Source organism: Bombyx mori, chromosome 13 (assembly GCF_030269925.1).
Source record: "Bombyx mori chromosome 13, ASM3026992v2".
Classification (NCBI taxonomy): domain Eukaryota; kingdom Metazoa; phylum Arthropoda; class Insecta; order Lepidoptera; family Bombycidae; genus Bombyx; species Bombyx mori.
The window spans coordinates 4,902,550-4,923,379 of record NC_085119.1 but is presented as its reverse complement, the minus strand read 5'-3'; the positions used below and the strand labels follow the sequence as shown (position 1 = coordinate 4,923,379).

Below are 20,830 nucleotides of genomic sequence, written 5' to 3'. Positions count from 1 at the left end.
TTAGCAATGCCAGGGTCAGAGCCAAGCCGCTGCCTACTAGCTGTTGTCAATATTATGTTGATTCAGCACTGTATTTAATGCTAATTGCGTTGAAGAGTTGGGAAACATAGCAGAAGCACTAATTCTGGTTCACCAAAGAAACAACCAAGGAAGATAACATATAATTCATTTAAAAAAATGAGCATGAATTGTGACAGTTTTGTGAAAACTACAAAGTGAGAAATGATTATCAAAATAAGCACTTGAAGTAGCCTGAGGTGACTTGGACCAAAAACCCGAATCTTCATATAGATAAGGGAAGAGACTGTTATTATATTTCGATAATCTATTATTTATGAAAAAGTATGTTCAGTAAATCAAACTTAGTTTGTTTATGTTATTCCGGGTTTCATTTCTAATAATGCTCGACGTCTTTACGGTTGTCCTGGTGTAAATACCCCGACTCTGGTACTAAGAAGTGTAAAGTGGCCATTACGATTTGAACGTCACCCACCCAACTTGATACATGAGGTCGTAGTCTCAATTGTATATCGACTGTCTCATAACTAAAGCGCACTATTACTTAGCGGCAATATTAAGCATGATGGTGGGGCGGGTTTTTTTTTTCTTTTTTTATATTGCCTTTGTAGGCAGACGGGCATACGGCCCACCTGATGGTGAGTGGTTACCGTCGCACATGGATTTCAGCAATGCCAGGGGCAGAGCCAAGCCGCTGCCTACCGCTTAATACTATCCACAAGCCTCGTTTGAAGAAAGACATGTCATAGCGCTCGGGAAACATCGTAGAGGGGAGCTCATTCCATAGCCGGATGGTACGTGGCAAAAAAAAATAAAAATTAAATTTAAATTAAATTTATTTTTTATTTTTTATTGCTTAGATGGATTGACGAGCTCACAGCCCATCTGGTGTTAAGTGGTTACTGGAGCCCATAGACATCTACATCGTAAATGCGCCACCCACCTTGGGATATAAGTTCTAAGGTGTCAAGTATAGTTGCAACGGTTGCCGCACCCTCCAAACCGAAACGCATTACTGCTTTACGGCAGAAATAGGCAGGTCGGTGGTACCTACCCGCGCGGTCTCACAAGAGATCCTACCACCAGTAAAAATACCAGTAATACACGCTTTACAACCATTAAAATATTTCAAATTCACAATTCATAAAATTCGCAGATACCATAATAAGTAATTTCATTTTCGTTGATCTGAATTCGAAAATATTTGCATACATCAGTCAACGTATAACAATAAATTGAAAATTCCTTACCTATAATGCAGATGCAAATTGTAAAAATTAAATTAATAAACGGCCAGTGACCGCGCTTAGAATTTATGAACAAGTTCAGTTTATTTAATTGTTTATCGTCGGGGACGGGCTGAAGGCAACAGATGTGGTTCGACGCACTAAGTAATTGGAACCTATAACCGAGCCGCATGGATTACACTAAATCTCTTTCACTCTCGGACTCTACGTTCTGTATTAGATTAAATCCAGAAGTCTTATTTATTTTTCTTTTGCATTAACATTCACCAGACATTCTATTTGTAAATTAAAATTGGTAAGTTTGCGATAGAAATACTTGATGCTGCTTCAGAATTCGTACTATATTCATCTGATATTGTGTTATGCCGTTGTAACTATACTTGAGACCTTAGAACTTATATCTCAAGGTGGGTGGCGGATTTACGTTGTAGATGTCTATGGGCTCCAGTAACCACTTAACACAAAGTAGGCTGTGAGCTCGTCCACCCATCAAAGCAATAAAAAATTTTTTATATATGATTATAACATTACAAAAAAAAAGTTAAACAGAGATACATGTGAGTAATCAATATTATGGATTAATCAACATATTATTATAACAACATATAGAACGATCAATATTTTCGAATATCTACGAATGTTATCTCAGATTATATGCAAATTTTATTGAATAGACAAAAACAATTTTTGTATACTCATAATTAAATGTCAACATCTATTTATAAATAGGCAAAGGTAAAACAACTCAGTATAAATTTCAATACATAAAATATGATTGTCAACCGATTTTTTGTACATAACCTATTGAGGAGTATCAACAAATAAATGGAAGCAATTTTTATATTTACAAGAAAAAAGACACGACGTTAACAAAACAAAAGAGAGAATTTATGAAATTGATTTAAATCTTAACTTTTCAGTAATTATGGTTGAATTTCGATCGCTACGCAAACAATTTATTTCCATCATTATAAAATGTAAACAATCGTATTTTTAATCAATATTTGTTAGAGGATCTTATAGATAAACATCCTATCGAGATATTAAAAAAATACCAAATGATGTTCCTTTTAGTCGCATATATCAGGTTTCTTATCCTTTAGGCCCCGACCTCGTCTAATATAAGTTAGTCAAATGTATTTTATTTTATATACCTTGGTGGCATCAACAAAGGCGACGAAAATACCAGCTAGCAATATTCCTTTTAGTCGCATATATCAGGTTTCTTATCCTTTAGGCCACGACCTCGTCTATTAAAAGTTAGTCAAATTTATTTTATTTAATATACCTTGGTGGCATCAACAAAGGCGACAGACATCTAGGCGGGGCATGTCTCGGGCTTGGTGGCGCTGGCGAGTCTGCCAAAGATGCTAGTGACCCATGAGCTAGAGGAGCTGCACGGACGTCCAATGAAGCAGCACGCAAAGGCGACGGTGATCTCGGCACGTTCACACCTCCGGCTTCAAGAGTACGACCGTCAGGAGCGAACGTCCGAATTGCAGGCGACGAACCACGATGACTCTGTTGAAGATAACACAGGTAACACCAAATTTGACTTTGATTGCAAGTCATAAAATACATGGCATGAAACAGTTTGCTTTTGAACTTTAATAAATTGACCGTATACGAAACAAAATGCGTCAGCATCGTATTTACGCTTTCGTGACATTTTAAGTTTTTCTGGGCTTGCACAAAACACCTGATCGTTGTTTATGACTCGAGTGCCATCTAGTGCCACTGTGTAAACGTAAATACCCCACTCTCATAGCGCGGTTTTTTTGAAAATATTAAAATTAATAAAAAAATTGAAAAATGTGTATTATTACTATAACTATCACAAAAGTAAACTTTATACCAAAAAAGGGTATTTTATTTTCGTTTTTGCGAATAATTAACCGGAAAAACCTAGTATTAGTATTAGTAGGACAAAGAACGATTTTTTTTGTAGAGTTGTGTAATTTTCGGAATATATAGGCAGATTAAAAAGATATACCTGCACGTTTTCAACTTACCAAAATGTAAAATAATCGGTTTAGATGTTTTACAGATTTCTAAGAGACTAGCCGTACTCGCCCGCTTTGCTGGGCATTTAAAAATAACAATATTATTTATTGTCATTATTATCAGGGAGTCCAACACTCATATAAATATTAGCCTATCCATTCATCATCATAATCGGTTGCTCTTGGCAGAACAGTCGTGGTCATGTGGAATTCTTGCTCATTAAAGCCTTGACAGATGTTTTCATGTGACATAGTTTTCGAACCGAGGCCCAGCGCAAATTATTCCATTAAGTACATGTATTATCTACATGGAAACCAAATTTCAAGTCAATCGGATGCATGGTTCAGTATTAAAACGGAACATCTGTAAAAACCACTGTAGATTTATATATTAGTATAGACTCTATTTCGAGAAAGTGTTCTTTAATAATAAAATCAATAAAAGCTTATCGCACGGAATCTTGTATCCTACATAATAGAACTTTTGCAAATAATGCTAACTTATTCGAGTCATCGCAAACCAATTTTTAACCGTGCTTCAACCGTATTAGTCATCTATACTAATATTATAAAGAGGAAAGATTTGTTTGTTTGTTTGTTTCGAATAGGCTCCGAAACTACTGGACCGATTTGAAAAATTCTTTTTCCATTAGAAGCCGACATTGTCCCTGATGAACATAGGCTACTTTTTTATATTTATTTTTTATTTAAATTTTTAGGTTTCATGTGTGTTTTAATGTTTCCGAAGCGAAGCGAGGGCGGGTCGCTAGTTTATCATAAGTATAAATACTGTAAATAAAATGGTGTATAATATATTCAAATTCAAAGACTTGGCAATCATTATTCAAGTCAGAAAAAAACTTGTTACTATCAGGTTTTCGTAGATTAGACACGCGCGTTGTAAGTGTGCAAGCCTCAAGGAAAAGAATGCACCTCTGAAATATTGTTTATTCTCGAACTAGAAGCTCATAGGCTTCTATTCTCAAAGCTGTCATGACGTTATTTCCAGCCGTATTTGAGGACAACAAGGGTACGACATAAAACATTCTTAAGAGTTTTATAATTACAGTGGATAAGGTAGGACACGAAAATACCTATTGTTTTTAAGTCCATTCAGAAATCGCTTCGATTTCTGCGATCGTACCTTCCTAATTTAAGGTACCTACCCATTTATTTTAAAGATTTTTTTTTTATTTTTTTTTATTGCTTAGATTTGCGGACGAGCTCACAGCCCACCTGATGTTAAGTGGTTACTGGAGCCCATAGACATCTACAACGTAAATGCGCCACACATCTTGAGATATAGTTCTAAGGTCTCAGTATAGTCACAACGGTAAAGTAAATGGAGCGTACCGATATAGGTTTCCAATATTACCTATACCAACTATTATTTGACGTGAGTTCAGATTAGAAAACCCGATATACATTAATATAGCCTCTTCGCACTTTACGTGGCCAGTTGATGAATGAATCGAGGTGTCGATTATTACCTACATTTCTTGGTGCCTGGCACTGTTCTAAAGTGGATTCTAATGTATATTTTCAATCCGCATCGTGTCGCGTGCGTAGTCACGATCAGAGCGTTCGAACCAGTCAAATGGAGTTTATCTGTAATTAGGATCTGGTAATGGCGTTGTGAAGTTGTATTTGCCAGAAATTACTCAATATAAATGCCGCTTTGTGCAGATAATAGCATTAAATTATACATTTAAGTCTACGTGCCTTTCTGCCTAACTTTAACGTTCTAACTTTACGATTATTAAAGTAAAAGTTTGAGAAAGTTAAACCGATTAAAACAAAAATCTGTTCGCGAACCAAACTGACCCGTAAATGAATAGGCCACAATTATCTTTTGTAATTAACGGTTATCGAAAAGAGGTTAACATCGAGTGACCGCTATTTCCCGTTATCTATTTACACAGTACTGTCATTTATAATTGTTGTATTAGAACAAAAATAGTTTGTACAAAGCAGGATCGTTATTAAGCTTTGTGAAAGTCATTGCAGTCGTGAACAATCCATTATAAATATTCCCCCGGCACTAGACGATTCAAATGGCCATTCTCTGTTCGTTGCAAAAGGAATTAAATATGAGCAAGCATGAGAATTTTCTTTCTGTCTGTGTTTTCGGTCGACTGATTCAGTATGCAGTTTGCCAGCTCCGAGATCTCTTGTGATGTTTCAGATTAATTTGTAGGGCAACAAGAATTTAAGTGCGCTTCGAACTAAATTTTTTTCCTCAATTTATTCGATACTTTTTTTACGTTTTTATTGTGCACTTGTTGTGTTTTATTTATTCTTGTTTATGTTTTATTGTTTTCATAAAAGTGTAATACATTTTACACTACAAAACGGCATGTGCAAAGACGAGCTTTTAACTCAGTGAGTTTGTACATCAAACCACACAAGGAGAGCTATACAGGTGTGATAGAGGTGAAACTTTCCTAAAAACTGTGTTTATTGTGTACCTAGTCCAGCCATAAGTTCTATTACAAATGAAAATGCATTTTTTTAAATGAAGTAATGTAATATTATTAAAATTTATACCTGCATGTTTAATAAAGTCTCAGCAAAAAATAAAAAAAATACCTATTCAATTCGAAATGGCCACGTTTGGCTTTTACACGGGTTTTTAATCTGTTTGGCCACGAATCTATGGATTTACGCCCTGTTTCCAAGGGAATCTTCGCCACTGCTTTTTTTAAGAGACTCGATACATAAAGTGACAGAATAACATAATTTCAGTCCAGTGTTAAACCACAGTTAATTATTAGAACTTTTCAAAATTCTTATGATCAAATTAAAAGTCGGGCAAAATAGTCGTTTCCATAAAACTATAATGATATCGTTTGGTCCTAAAGTCCTTTTTGATAAATTTTCTATCAACATTGCACTAATATAGAGTATGCGAAAATAATTACAAGTATTGGTACAATAGAGATACGAGTTATTTAGTCGATTTAGTTCCAAATTCTAGTTGTCCCCTTCATTCAGCAGTAATGCAACTGAATCTCATCGCCTGAACAACAAGGTGCTTTCGTATACTCACAGTGGCTCTTGAAGTGGCACTGTCCAAACTACTTTGAGATGATATGGATGGTGTCCTGGTGAGTCTTGCATGTGGTAGAGAAGTTGCAGCCCGAGTGTCCGAATTCAACGGCTGAACACGGCACTGCTCTTTCGAAATCAACATCTCCTGCGATAAAAAATAAAATATTTCAAAAAATATAAGTTGCTGTTATAAAACAAGTATTATCTTATATCTTTAAAAGAGAAATTCTTGTATATAAATATATAACTATACAATCTGATTCTCGGAATCGGCTCCAACGATTTTCATAAAATTTAGTATACAGGGAATATCGGGGGCGATAAATCGATCTAGCTATGATTTATTTTTAGAAAATGTTGTTTTATTCGTGTTTTCAATAATTAATTTTATCGATAATTTTGTTTAAATAGCCAGTTCACATTTTATTATTATTCTGTCAGTAAGATCGAAAAATATTATTCATATTGCATTATTTTATCAATATGTAATTCGTATTTAAATATAATTTCTAAAAAACACAATTTATCATCTGTCATCTGCTAGTATATGTTAAAATACACACGGCGATAAAAGAGAGCAATAGTTTTACTTTATCTGTACGTTTTTATTTTTTTGCTTAGATGGCTAAGCGAGCTCATACCTAGTGTTAAGTGTTTACTGGAGCCCATAGACATCTACAACGTAAATGCCGCCAACCACTTTGAGATATGAGTCCAAGGTCTCCGTATAGTTACAACAGCTGCTTTATACCGAAACGCATTACTGCTTCACAGCAGAAATAGTCAGGGTGGTGGTACCTACGCATATGGACTCAAAATAGGTCCTACCACAAGTAAAAACCAGTGTAAAGGATTTGAATTACGTTTGCTTTTTAAATTTAAAAAAACTCAATTAGCAATTAAAGTAAGTGTAATTTTAACGCTAAGCTATTAAGCTTAGTAAAGGTTTGATACAACCAACGCACCGTGAAATAATGTGTGTACAACTTAATTTATAGTTTATGCTTAAAACATTGTACCTAGGATTTAATGGGCGTACTCTTCTAGTCGACCAAATATTTATTTATTTTTATTTATTAATTACACTTCATGTAAAATGTACATTGGCGGACTTAATGCCTAAGGCATTCTCTACCAGTCAACCAAAGGTAGTGCAGAGTGAATAGTGGTAGGTGCAATGAAATTTATATTAAGTTACGAATACATAAAAAAAAAGTATATATATACATATATACAAAATCACATATACATATACATATATACACATATACATACATACAACAGACATACATAATAGATTATACAGTATTAAGAGGATTATACAGTATTAAATATTGGTATAGCAATAGTCCGAGGTATGTGCAGTAACAAATATAAGTGCAATTCTGGAATATACAATATGCAAATAGCACTTCGCTTTGAAGAATGCGTAGCCATTAGAGAAAACGTTCGGTGTACTCGTATAGAGGCATGTCACCATGACGGTTCTGAGGCAGATATGAATTTCATGTCATTCCATTCCACTTTAGAAAACTATGAACGTCTTCCATAATGGACTAAATCTTAAAAACGAGAATGTTTTTAGTAGGGTACTGTTTACGGGCAATTTATGTTCCCCTTTAAAAAATACAGCTGTCACTAATAACTCAGTAACTACCCTAATATACCATACGCCCTACTTACCTAAGTGTACTTCAAATTCAACGACTTTTTAAAAAAAAAATGAGCTGAATAATACAGCAAAAAAATCTCGAAACTTAAAGTTGAACTTCTCAACAATAAAGCTGAGTGTTATATAAAACCGAGTCCTAATAACATAAGGAGCTTACTGAATAAAGTCCCCTACAACTGCAGGATAAAAGCTTCGTCCACGGAGCGGCTTTCAAGTATACAAGTATTTGCCAATTTTTCATAACTAGTTGTGCCTAGAAGTCGTCGTGGCCTAAAATATAAGACGTCCGGTGCATTCGTGTTGAAGCGATGCACTGGTGTTCGAATCCCGCAGGCGGGTACCAATTTTTCTAATGAAATACGTACTCAACAAATGTTCACGATTGACTTCCACGGTGAAGAAATAACATGTAATAAAAGTGAAACCCGCAAAATTATAATTTGCGTAATTACTGGTGGTAGGACCTCTTGTGAGTCCGCGCGGGTAGGTACCACCGCCCTGCCTATTTCTGCCGTGAAGCAGTAATGCGTTTCGGTTTGAAGGGTGGGGCAGCCGTTGTAACTATACTGAGATCTTAGAACTTATATCTCAAGGTGGGTGGCGCATTTACGTCGTAGATGTCCATGGGCTCCAGTAACCGCTTAACATCAGGTGGACTGTGAGCTCGTCCAAACATCAAAGCAGTAAAAAAAAAAGCCCAATCTTACTTTAACATGAATAATCGATTTAACAATTTGAATGGATGTCACCAATAGAAACTCACTCGGATGTTTAAATAGTTTTCCTGGAAATATATACCGGTTTCGACTTATTCCAAGGTCTAAGCTACATCTAAGTAGTTAAGAAGTGCTTTTTACATAATTCATAAAAATACCGGATATATAATAAACGTACTCTATTACTTTGTTATTTACATTTTTACGACTGGTTTATGATAGTAAATGTCGGGAATAAGTATTTTTTTTTCCATAAAAAGGCGATAAGTAAAAGTTCTGGTGATCCGTGATACGATATAAAAAAGAATCGTCAATGAAAAAATATGGTAAAAATCATTTTTGCACTACACGTTAGGTAATATAAGAAAAACAGCTGATACGTACAGTTTTATTAACGAAAGCGGAGAGGCGCCTGCTAAATGATTTATATTTTTATTAAAAAAATGTGACTGCATAAAAATATATAAATATATTAGAAACTATAAATTACTACAAAATATCTATTAATTACCTCAAAATATTTGTTATTTTGTTGTTTTTAGAGTAGTTTGCAGCAAATTCTATTGTCTAAATCAAATTACTCGTAAGTTGAGTTCTATCAATAACCCTTTTATGGTAAATTATTCGTCACTCAGGTTATTGGACCTTTTGTTGCCAATTTATATTTTTGACATTCACCAACATTTTTTTCTTTATTGCTTAGATGGGTGGACGAGCTCACAGCCCACCTGGTGTTAAGTGGTTACTGGAGCCCATAGACATCTACAACGTAAATGCACCACCCACCTTGAGACATAAGTTTTAAGGTCTCAGTATAGTTACAACGGCTGCCCCGCCCTTCAAACCGAAACGCATTACTGCTTCACGGCAGAAATAGGCAGGGTAGTGGTACCTACCCGCGCGGACTCACAAGAGGTCCTACCACCAGTAATTAGGCAAATTATAATTTTGCGGGTTTGATTTTTATTACACGATGTTATTCCTTCATCGTGGAAGTAAATCGTGAACATTTGTTGAGTACGTATTTCATTAGAAAAATTGGTACCCGCCTGAGATTCGAACACCGGTGCATCGCTCAACACGAATGCTCCGGACGTCGTATCCTTTATGCCACGATGACTTCTAATTATTTGTTGTTTGTTGTTGTTGGGCATCATTAGTTGGTGCCCAACGTTAAACGCTACTTAAGTTACAAAGTTTCAAAGATTTCGGGTAAAAAAGGGGCTTAGTGAGTCAACATACACTTGGACTTCCATGGGACTTGTCATCGCCGAAGCTGTCAGTCGAATTATGACTCTGGCCGCTGCTGGCGCTTGAGGTTCTCTCTCTGGCAGCCCGCGCCCATGACTCTAACCTCTTCTGCGCCGCCCAAACACCAGGAGGACCCAGTCCACTCATCGTGTACACTTAACACTTCATTTGTAAAGCAAAACACAATTGTCTCTGGACAGTTTTAATCAAACATTTTACTCTCAGTTCCAGTGTTCGTCCTGTTAATATGAATGGTTAGTGGAAAAAATAATTAAAGCTGCCTATTTCTTAAGCAGAAATTAAAAAGTAATTCTGGACCATATAACAGGGACAACGCTACGCGAAAAACACAGTCGATGTCACGAGGATGTTAGAAAAAAAACCTAAAAAATACCGTTTTTTTTTTAAAAAGTACTGCTAATTTTAGTTGTTGATTAAAGACGACACATATTATTTGTTTGAAAGCAACCGAGACGGCGGGTCGGTGATTTAGGGGTCACAGACGGAGCTTGCCCTGCGTGGGCGCCGCGTCAATACTACGCCGCGTGCTCGAGTACTACGCCCTCAGAGGCGGATGTTTGTTTACATTGCATACATCGCGATGCCTAATGACATACGTTGCCGACGTGTACCCCCACACGCAGAAAATCTATAAATTTTCGCCCTAGTTCCGGTCCACATGTTTTTGATGTTATATTGGCGAATCTAGGCCGACGTGTTAACGACGGCTTACAAATGTCAATTCAATCGCATTCAAATCGATAGGCTCCAGTTGCGATACAACGCCCAAACAAAATTAACCGCGGTACATCTGGTTTAATATTTATATGGGCAAGTGAGCTTACTTCAACGTAGAAAGTTCAAAAAATTGTTCCTACGAGTGCTTTGAGGCATATCACGTTATTTATTTAGTGAAATCGACTTTTGCGCTCAAGGACAGTCTTCGAAAGAATTCTCTTCACACATTACATAATTATTACATATTGTTATTATTATTTGGTTTGGTGTAGCACGCATTTGTGCCCACTAAGAAAATTTGCATTTCATTTAACTGCGCGCAGGACTTAATGAAAATAATTTTCCCGAAGAAACTAGTCGACGTTTCTCAGAGCATCATAAATCCAATTATTCTATGACAGCATTTTAATTACGCGAGGAAGTGCCAGTTAGCGGGTTTATTTATGGAGACCGTTTTATAAATTAAAAATGAAGGAGCGAGGCGTTCGGAATACGCGAGGTAAAAAGCTACAGAAATCGCAGAAATGATGTCACTAAGCCCGTGTGTCGAGTTAACACGTAATTTTCGGAAGCTGCGAACGAGAACACGCAAAATATTTTTACGAGGCCGACCCCTGGATATAGGGCTAACTGTTGCTTCAGAATCTTTCCCACGACAGATGTTATTCCGACGAGTTTAGGGGCTTATTTAAATTTTAAACCGCCTCGTGATGTCGTGATTATCTTTACAGCTACATTCGCTAAATTCGTACAGCGCGAATAGCGCAGACGAATTTATTATTAATTGAATTGAATACTTAAAAGGAGATCAAATAATAAGTGTTCATTATGATGTTTTGATATACACTACTACACATACTCGCAGACAATTTAATTATTGACTAATTTTCTACAAAACACTGCAGTAATAATTCTAAGAGAGAGAGAAAGCCCGTAATTACAATTCGATCGAAATTTTAATGCGTTAGTTTTCGACTGAAAACATATAATTAATGGAAAGTAATTCGTAATTAATCTCACACGGGTATCACTTCCGTCGCGATTGTTAAATGACTATGCGATTATTTTCAACTCGAGATCGGAGAATAGCGAATCACTATGTTATATTAAACACGTATAAGTAATAATGAAGCTTCTGTGGCTGTGAAACGGTCACTGTCAATGGAATGACCCCGAGAAGCGATCGGCGCGGCAGAAGGCTCGCGCACACTGCCGCCGCCCGGGTTCGGAGTGTTGCCCGCGCTGCTACTTCACCCTAAATCCGCCCTACCACTAAAAGGCGCCTAACGTAAAAATTTACTAATGGATTTTTTGAAGTGAAACTTCTTTAGAATCGTTCTGATTTCAAACTCGATGAAACGAAAAAATAAGTCCATAGAGACACAAACACATAGATGTATAGGATTCAGCCGGCGAGAGAATGAGATGGAACACATTAGACGTTCTCGGTCTCCTCTTTCTGCGACTCATCGTAGCATCCCCACTATCGTCTACTAAATATTGTCCATATGTATGCTCCTGTGTAGTGGGTTATTTATAAGTTTCACTTCTACCGTGTGTGACTTGCACACACACACACACACTTTTCTTTTTTTTCTCTCATATTTCGCAATTGATTGATCATAAATACAAAAACGACATATTTTCCACAACTTCACGAGTGGTATGGACATAGATTAAAGCGATCGATGGACACAGGCCGTAGTAACTATACCGAGAGTGACTGGTGGTAGGACCTCTTGTCAGTCCGCGCGGGTAGGTACCACCACCCTGCCTATTTCTGCCGTGAAGCAGTGATGCGTTTCGGTTTGAAGGGTGGGGCAGCCGTTGTAAGTATACTTGAGACCTTAGAACTTATATCTCAAGGTGGATGGCGCTTTTACGTTGTAGATGTCTATTTGCTCCAGTAATCACTGGGCTGTGAGCTCCTCCAACCATATAAGCAATAAAAAAAGCAAAAACAACCTTAAGTTTAATTAATTACCATTGAATTGCAGAACTATCAGTTACAGAAACTATTTTCTAATATACCGGTCTGTTTAATCGTAGCTCGCAGGTTACGGAAACTGGGATTTCACGTAATGAGTTGCCATTAAGTATGTAGGTGAACTGAAATGGGACATATTGTATCTGCAATGGAAAGTAAGACAAAAGGCTTCTAGCCGGCATTTCTTTGATACACGAGTATAATTATTATAAGTAATTACACTAGTATTTACTTGATGAAATAGGAATTTAATTAAGGAAACGGCTGAAACACAGTAAATGTTTTTTTTTTTTTTTTTTTATGATTGAAGGATTACTGGTGGCCCGAAGGCCTTTCCAGTTTCACCAGGACAGGTGGGCGAGCAAAGGCTCAGCCAGGAGGGGTGGGATTTGCTAACAACTGCCCGAGCGCCTCCGAAGGAGACCTAACAACTCAAGAGCAATTGTTTCGCGAATGAATCTACTACCGGATCGGAATCGCGACCCGCTGAGAAGATCCGGCGAGAAACTCAGCGGGCTGATGCATGGGTTAGGTTGCACGTCGACCTCTTTGTCGAGTTCGACGAGTACGGTTACCGGGGTCCCTAAGCCTGCCCCTATTATTAGAGCTGAAGGCATCTAATGCAAAGGTTATTGGATCTGATGGATCCGTAAGGACGTGTCTAGGGCGTCGACGGTGACTGGCTCCTGCATGATCAGGATTTGGGGAGTAGTCAGCGGCGGCTACGATAAGGCGATTATCATGACGCATAGCCTTATCGAAGTATCGTTCCGACGCTGACTTCATGTATTTCCGAATTGATTCGAGGCCCAGGTCGTCGTGTAGGTCAACGTTCCTCACAAACCACGGAGCCCCGACAGCTAACCTGCAAAAGCGGGATTGTAGGGATTGGAGGGTGTCTATGTGTGTGCGGGCCGCGTGAGCGAACACCACACTCGCGTAAGTCATGACGGGCCTTATGCAAGTTTTGTAAAGTGTCACCTTGTTCCGAAGGGACATTTTACTCCGCTTACAGATCATGGGGTAGAGTCTACCGAGAATAAACGCGGCACGGTCACGGACTGATTTTATATGCGGGCGGAATGTCATCGATGCGTCCAGGGTAACGCCCAGGTACTTGACCTTCCTGGCCCAGGGTATTGATTGACTAAAGAGAGTAATCGGGGGTGTGAGATTCCTCCTCCTAATACGGGAGGAAATCCGTGTGGAGCTTCCCCTCTGAAATAGCACCGCAGTACTTTTCGCTGGGTTGATGTCTATGCGCCATTTTCGGAACCACTGTCCTAGGGCTAGGGCTGCGCTCTGAAGCTTCTTCGCGATTAGGGACTTGTTTCTACTGGAATAGTAAACAGTCGTGTCGTCGGCGAATAAAGCTAAATGGGTCGGCGGCGACCGGGGAATATCGTTAACGAATAAGCTAAATAGGAGGGGTGAAAGGACAGAGCCTTGCGGGACTCCAGCTGTGAGAGGTCGTGGGGAGGAGCGGGTTCCCTCGACTCGATATCGAAAAGAGCGGTTCGACAAGAAGTCCCGTATGATGAGCACGAGACTATCCGGCACACCCATGTTGAATAGTTTGAAAATCAAACCGTTGTGCCAGACTTTGTCGAACGCTTTTGCGACGTCAAAGAAGAGAACTCCCGTGTATAACGGTTTTGGCCGATTAAGCCCCACAAGAATGTGCTCCGTGAGGCGGTGCACCTGCTGAACGCATGAGTGATTTGTGCGGAATCCGAATTGTTCATCGATGAGAATGCCCTTGGATGAGACGAAGTCTCTGAGGCGTTTGTAGAGCAGACGCTCATACAGTTTGCCTAGAGACATGAGGAGGCTAATCGGGCGGTAGCTCGTCGGATGATTTTTTGGTTTACCGGGTTTATGTATGCCGATAACGTCCGCTTCTTTCCACACCGCGGGAAAGATACAGTTCGCCATAGCGGCATTGAAAATAGATGCCAACATCACGATGAGTTGGACGGGTAGAAGTTTAATAACGCGGTTGGATATACCGTCGGAACCGGGAGCCTTGCGAGGACGTAGGTCTTTGATCAAGTCTTTAACTTCCATCGGGGTGACGGGTGGTAACGCATCCGAGGGTGGCAAGGAGACTCTGCGTTCTACCTCACTGTCTACTAATTCTACATGAACAGGGTCCACGGATTGAGTGCTGGGCGTGCACTGGGTTTGCAATGTATCGGCCAGCAACTCTGCTTTTTCGTCATCATCAAACGCCGCGAGTTGGCCTGAGGGGCCTACGAGGGGGGGCATAGTTACTACCGTATCCGATTTGAGAGTACGAGCTAAGCGGTAGTAAGACCTTTGGGAGGGCGCGAGTCCTTCTAAGAAATCAGACCATCTGGCATCTCGGACTTCGGCGATGCGAGACTTTACGTCGCGTTGTAGGGCACGCATTCGAATACGATTTTCCGCGGTAGGATACCTGTCGTAGGCGCGTATCGAGGCGTTCTTAGCTCTAAGGAGTTCCCTAATATCATCGGACAATTTGAAGCGGTGAAGGAAGTCCTCCGCTACAACTTGTTTCGATGATCTATCTAATGTTGAGGTGATGTGTGACGTTAAGATGTCTATGGCTTCAGCGGTATCCTGAGGAGACGGTGTAGAGTCCGGGTTAAACGGGAGGGATGGTGGATCAGATTCAGCCAGGCTGATGCCCAGCGTGTGCCAATCCACCACAGTCCTCGTGACGGGAACGGAGTCGGGAGCGCGACCGAGCTTCATAACGACGGGACGATGGTCTGAATCTAACTCTGAAACTACTTCGATCGAGTGTAAGCTCAGAGTTACGTTTTTTAATAACGCTATGTCGAGTATATCCGGGCGATGCGCGATATTTAGCGGGTAGTGAGTCGGTGTTAGCGGAGCGACGATATCGAAGGCGAGATCATCGACTAACGCGTCAAGCCGCCTGCCATTCGGGGTTGTGGTGTGTGAGTTCCACCTGATGTGTTTACAATTTAGGTCGCCCGCCAGAATGACAGAGCTCCCCATGCCGAGCAGCGCCTCGATATCACTGCTTAGAACGATCTTATCCGGTGGAAGATAAACGGACGCGATAACGATCGGCGCGTGTCCCGTCAGTGAGATTCGGCACACTGATGCTTCGATATTAGCGAGCGCGGGAGGATCGAGCGGGACGCAATGCAGGGCTCTTCTATAGTAAATGACGGTACCACCACCACGAGCAGAGAGCCTGTCGTTCCTGACCATGTTATAGTTCGCGATTTTAGGGTCACGGCGCGCGGGCTTAAGTAGGGTCTCCTGCACTAAAAAGATATCAATTTGATGGTCACGCAAAAAGTCAGAAACCTGATCACGTTGATTTGCGAGACCGTAAGCGTTAAAAAAATCCTATCGTTACGGATAGGGGCTTTATTCTACTTTTTTTTTTTTTTTTTTTTTTTTTATTGCCTTTGTAGGCAGACGGGCATACGGCCCACCTGATGGTGAGTGGTTACCGTCGTCCATGGACTTCAGCAATGCCAGGGGCAGAGCCAAGCCGCTGCCTACCGCAATATATAAGCCTTATATAAGCCATTGATTACCGGCGGAGTGAGGGGAGGACGTACGTATTTAATGACGCGTATACGTCGGCGTATTCTTGCACAACGGCGATAAAGTGTTGTGCAGTGGAGGCAGCGCGAATGGCGTCGCCCAAAGCGTTAACGCGCTCAAAGTTGATCGACTGAAAGAAGTCGATCGCTAAAGCGAGATTGTCGGACGCGGTCGGAGGGCAAGTCGCGGGAGAGGGACGAGTTGCGGGGGCGGGACGAATTGCGGAGGAGGGAGTTGTAACCGTGTTCGTGTACGGCAGCGGTTTCGCCCAAGCCGAGACACTGGGCACCGGCGCCGGAACGAACGCTGGCTTAGCCTGCGACACAGAGGGTGCCGAGGCTTTGATGTCTGGGCCGGAAGCTCGGAGGCGGTTTTGGCGGGCGACGCGGCGATTTATTTTCGGGGCTCGGGGGCATCCGCGGTAATTTGCGGGGTGACCCTGTGTACGACACAGGACGCAGCTAGGCGGTTCCGTCGCGGTTTTTTGATCGCGAGTGCAGAGGGCCGTGGCGTGATCTCCTAAACACTTGACGCATCGGGGTCGCGCGTGACAGTTACGGGAAGAATGCCCGTATAATTGGCAGTTATGGCACTGGCTAGGTGTGCCTTTCTTGTGTGGGGCTTCGACGGCGATTCCGGAAAGGCTACAGACCGTTCGGATGTTAAATATTTGCTTACCCTCGGGGGAAGGCTGGAGGGCGACGAGAACCATGTTATATGGCTCCCTTCCGCGACCTGTGTGCATGCGGTGTACGGAGTTAACCGGTAGGCCTTGTTCGAGAAGGTCAGCCTTGACTAGCTCGGCATCCAACTCTTTAGGGATGCCACGTATGACGGCACGGAGTTCACGCTCCTCCTGGAGCGTATACGTGTGGAAACTTATACGCTCCTTACGGAGGTAAGAAGAGAGGGCCCTATGGTCGTCGGGTGTTCGAACCTTAATTTGAATGCCGTTCGCGAGGTTACGGGCATTCGTGAAGTTGATATTTTTGGCCTTAAGGGCCAGGGAAACTCGATCCCAAGCTGCCTTCTCTTGGAGGATTACCGGGGGAGGGGTCTGGGCTTTATTTTGTGCCACCGGACGCGGCGACGGAGTGGCACGGGCTGGAGGCGCAACGGGAGTCTGAGGGCGGGGGCGCGACGCGTTCGCGGCTTTGCTAATTTTAGCGGCCGCGGGAGTTCGAGACTCCGCGGCACGCTTCTTACCCTTTTGTACCAGGGTGAATCCATCCGTCGATGAGGCGGGAGCGAGGTCGACCTCCATCTCCGAGTCAGAGTCGGAGGACGAGGAGGCGGGCGCAGGTGACCTACGAGCAGGTGTTTTGGAGGGCACGACGGAGGCTGCGGATGATCGCGCTGCTGGAACGGTGGCCACGGCGGACGACGCAGCAATTTTACTCGCCAGTATAGGCGACGCGGGAACGGCAGGCACGACGGAGGCTGCGGTGCTCGATGCAGAAGCTTTGCACGCAGGTACAGGCGACGCAGGAGCAGCGAGCTCGGCGGAGTCCACGAGAGGGCTCGCGGTGTGATCGGCCTTGAAGGCCAGAAACTCTGAGGCGAGCTGTGGGTGGCGAAGTCGGAGGAATTCCGCGAATACAGCGTCCATGATCGCTGAGTGCCCAGGTGGGGCGGCCCCGGGTCTTGAAAACACTCGCCTTGCGGCGAGGCCCCAACTTCTCGGACCTGAGCGGTTCTATTGAACACAGGTGGCGAAGCGGCACGATTACTTCAGGACAAAGAAAAAACACAACCAAACGGAAATAACAAAAAGAAACAGAACAATTAAACACTTCCAGGAAAACAGTTTGTCGGCAGATGTACCACGAACACAGAAACAACAAAAGGAAACAAAACAAATAAAAACTTCCAGAAAGAGCACTTAGTCGGCATATGTACCACGAACACAGGCCGCGCGAACAATGGCCGGGCTAACAAAAGCCGGGCGAACAAAGACCGGGCGATCGAGTGGTCGATGAGCACGTCCGCACGTGACGGGTGCCTCTATCGGAATGAGTAAATGTAACTATGTATCTTAGACGATACAGTTCGCTTTGATTTTTATTTTTATTTTTTATTCCTTAGATGGATGGACGAGCTCACAGCCCACCCGGTATTAAGTGGTTACTGGAGCCCATAGACATCTACAACGTAAATGCGCCACACACCTTGAGATATAAGTTCTAAAATCTCAGTATAGTTATAGGGTGGGGCAGCCACCCTTCAAACCGAAATGCATTACTGCTTCACGGCAGAAATAGGTAGGGCGGTGGTACCTACCCGTGCGGACTCACAAGAGGTTCTACCACCTATCATCATATCATCAGCTACCTATCCGTGAAAGTCCCGTCAAAATCGGTACAGCCGTTCCAGAGATAAGCCGAAACAAACAGACAAACAAAAATTGTAAAAAAAATTATTTAGGTGTATGTACCGTATATATATTCATATGCAATGTAGTAATAAGCGGTTATTTCAATATTACAAACAGACACTCCAATTTTATTTATATGTATAGATGACGTAAAGAGCCTTGTCATCTGGCTGAGTCCCAAGATTCAGGCTCTTCACGATAAGTTGTAACCCCACAGCCGGTGGCGCAGTTCAGACCGACACTTTCTTAAGCCGTAAGCAACAGGTACAGGTAGGAAGGTCACGAGGGACATATTGAGACAATACGAAGTCCCTTTTTATACGAACATCGTAATTGCTTAGAAGAATTGTTTGGAGGAATTGTCTAGCGAAGCCAAAAGTCGTGTGTTTATTTGGCCACTTAGATTTTAAACTGATTTTTACCCGACTACCCTGCAACATCGAATATTATTATTATTTTATTTATTTTTATTTATTTATTTTTTTTAAATGGTTATGTGGGTGGACGAGCTCACAGCCCACCTGGTGTTAAGTGGTTACTGGAGCCCATAGACACCTAAAACGTAAATGCGCCACCCACCTTGAGATATAAGTTCTAAGGTCTCAGTATAGTTACAACGGCTACTCCACCCTTCAAACCGAAACGCATTACTGCTTCACGGCAGAAATAAGCAGGGTGGTGGCACCTACCCGCGCGGACTCTCAAGAGGTCCTACCACCAGTATCGAGACGTCCTACCACCAGTAGTTTACCATCCTACCATTAGTAACACGTTCATTTTGAATAGCCCTCTTTATTTCTGTTTTGATGCAAAGTCAATTCTATCTTGTAGGTATACGATAACTGTTATTTCATATTCCGAGATTCCGATTTCATATCTGGTGTTTCCTCTGGGTTGGTGGTGGGATTCATGATCTGGTATTTATTGGCTCCAAGGCTCCAAGTATAAAACCACTCGTTTATTATGCAACAGGCTTGACTGGAACTTGCTGATGTCCTCGAGTGACGGTGAGTACTCATCATCAGTTGGGCGGCAAGCTCGTCTGACAACAATGACAGTATAAAAACAGCAGAATACAGCTAGATGATAGATTTCTAAACTAAATTACAACAAAATATTTCAAAAGTAACACATCCAGATAAGAACATTTTAAACAAAATTCACATATATACGCGAGTAATGAATTAATTTATTGTTTATTTGTTTTTTGGTGTACAATAAAGAATACTCTCTCTCTCTCTCTCTCTCTCTCTCTCTCTCTCTCTCTCTCTCTCTCTCTCTCTCTCTCTCTCTCTCTAATTTAATAATGTCAAATGACCAATGTATTCGCAGTTTCCTGAGAGATCTGCGAAAATTTCCAGTTCCAATTTCCTGGAAATCGATGAGCCATAATGGTTATGATTGATGCCGGTAAATATTTTCGTAGAGAACTTTGTACCACGCTAATGTCCAAGTTGTGATGTTTTTCAGACAAAACGAATGTTGTTTTTATTTGTCTGTGAATTTAATTTATTTGTCGGACAAAACTAAACGTTAAGAATTTTCCGTCTCACTAAGTGCCTAAAAACTTGTTATTTCAATCAACAAACTGTAAAAATATAAATGAATGTTTGTTCGCGTTGTTAAGCAGTTCATCCGATTGATACAAAGATTGGTACAGTTGTTGTTGGAATTCTGGAAGGCTCCTAACGACTTTTTTATGTTTTTTTTTTGTGTATCCCACTAGGCCCCGTATGGTTAAGATTCCCAATTGGACGCCGTAGTTGAAGCTGCAATGGTTTTCTAGTTTTTTGAATATTTCTTTAAGTTTTTTTTTATGCATATTACGTACACCCCTTTGATTGAATCCGATTGATGGTGTTCTAATTGATATCCATCTTTTTTTAGGGAAGGATCTAAAATCCACCCAATAATTCAATCGTATATTCAAAGTAAATTGACCAATAATTTGGGTCAACGCAGGAACTTGGGATACCTTTGTGTTTCGTACTGCACGTGCCACTGGGACTGTTGTGACAAATTGTTTGAGGTGATCCCCTTCACCTTTTCACCTTTTTGCCCATCTATATCATCGGAGCATACGAGCAGTTCATCGTACTGCCTAAACGCATTGCGTGTCTAAAGACCATTTCTATCTTCCGTTTTATTTTTTTGCTTATGTGGGTTAACGATCTCACAGCCCACTTGGTGTTAACTGGTA

The 20,830-nt window shown here is 41.2% G+C and overlaps 1 protein-coding gene across 3 annotated transcripts in view; it reads right to left on the bottom strand.

Annotated features, from left to right (window-relative positions):
- LOC101742641 (synaptotagmin-5) overlaps positions 1-20,830 on the bottom strand; it is a 53,784-nt gene that overhangs the window by 6,402 nt on the left and 26,552 nt on the right. Inside the window, exons 1-4 of one of the 3 annotated variants that reach the window (XM_062671728.1) lie at positions 11,719-11,893; positions 9,950-10,197; positions 6,318-6,464; positions 2,554-2,786 (exon numbers count right to left, since the gene is read on the bottom strand). In XM_062671728.1, the coding sequence (XP_062527712.1) occupies positions 2,554-2,786; positions 6,318-6,464; positions 9,950-10,105 (536 nt within the window). In that variant the 5' untranslated portion in view covers positions 10,106-10,197; positions 11,719-11,893. Of the gene's footprint in view, positions 1-2,553; positions 2,787-6,317; positions 6,465-9,949; positions 10,285-11,718; positions 11,894-20,830 lie in introns of those variants that run through there. The other 2 variants (XM_021349196.3, XM_012691968.4) reach the window with 2 other exon arrangements.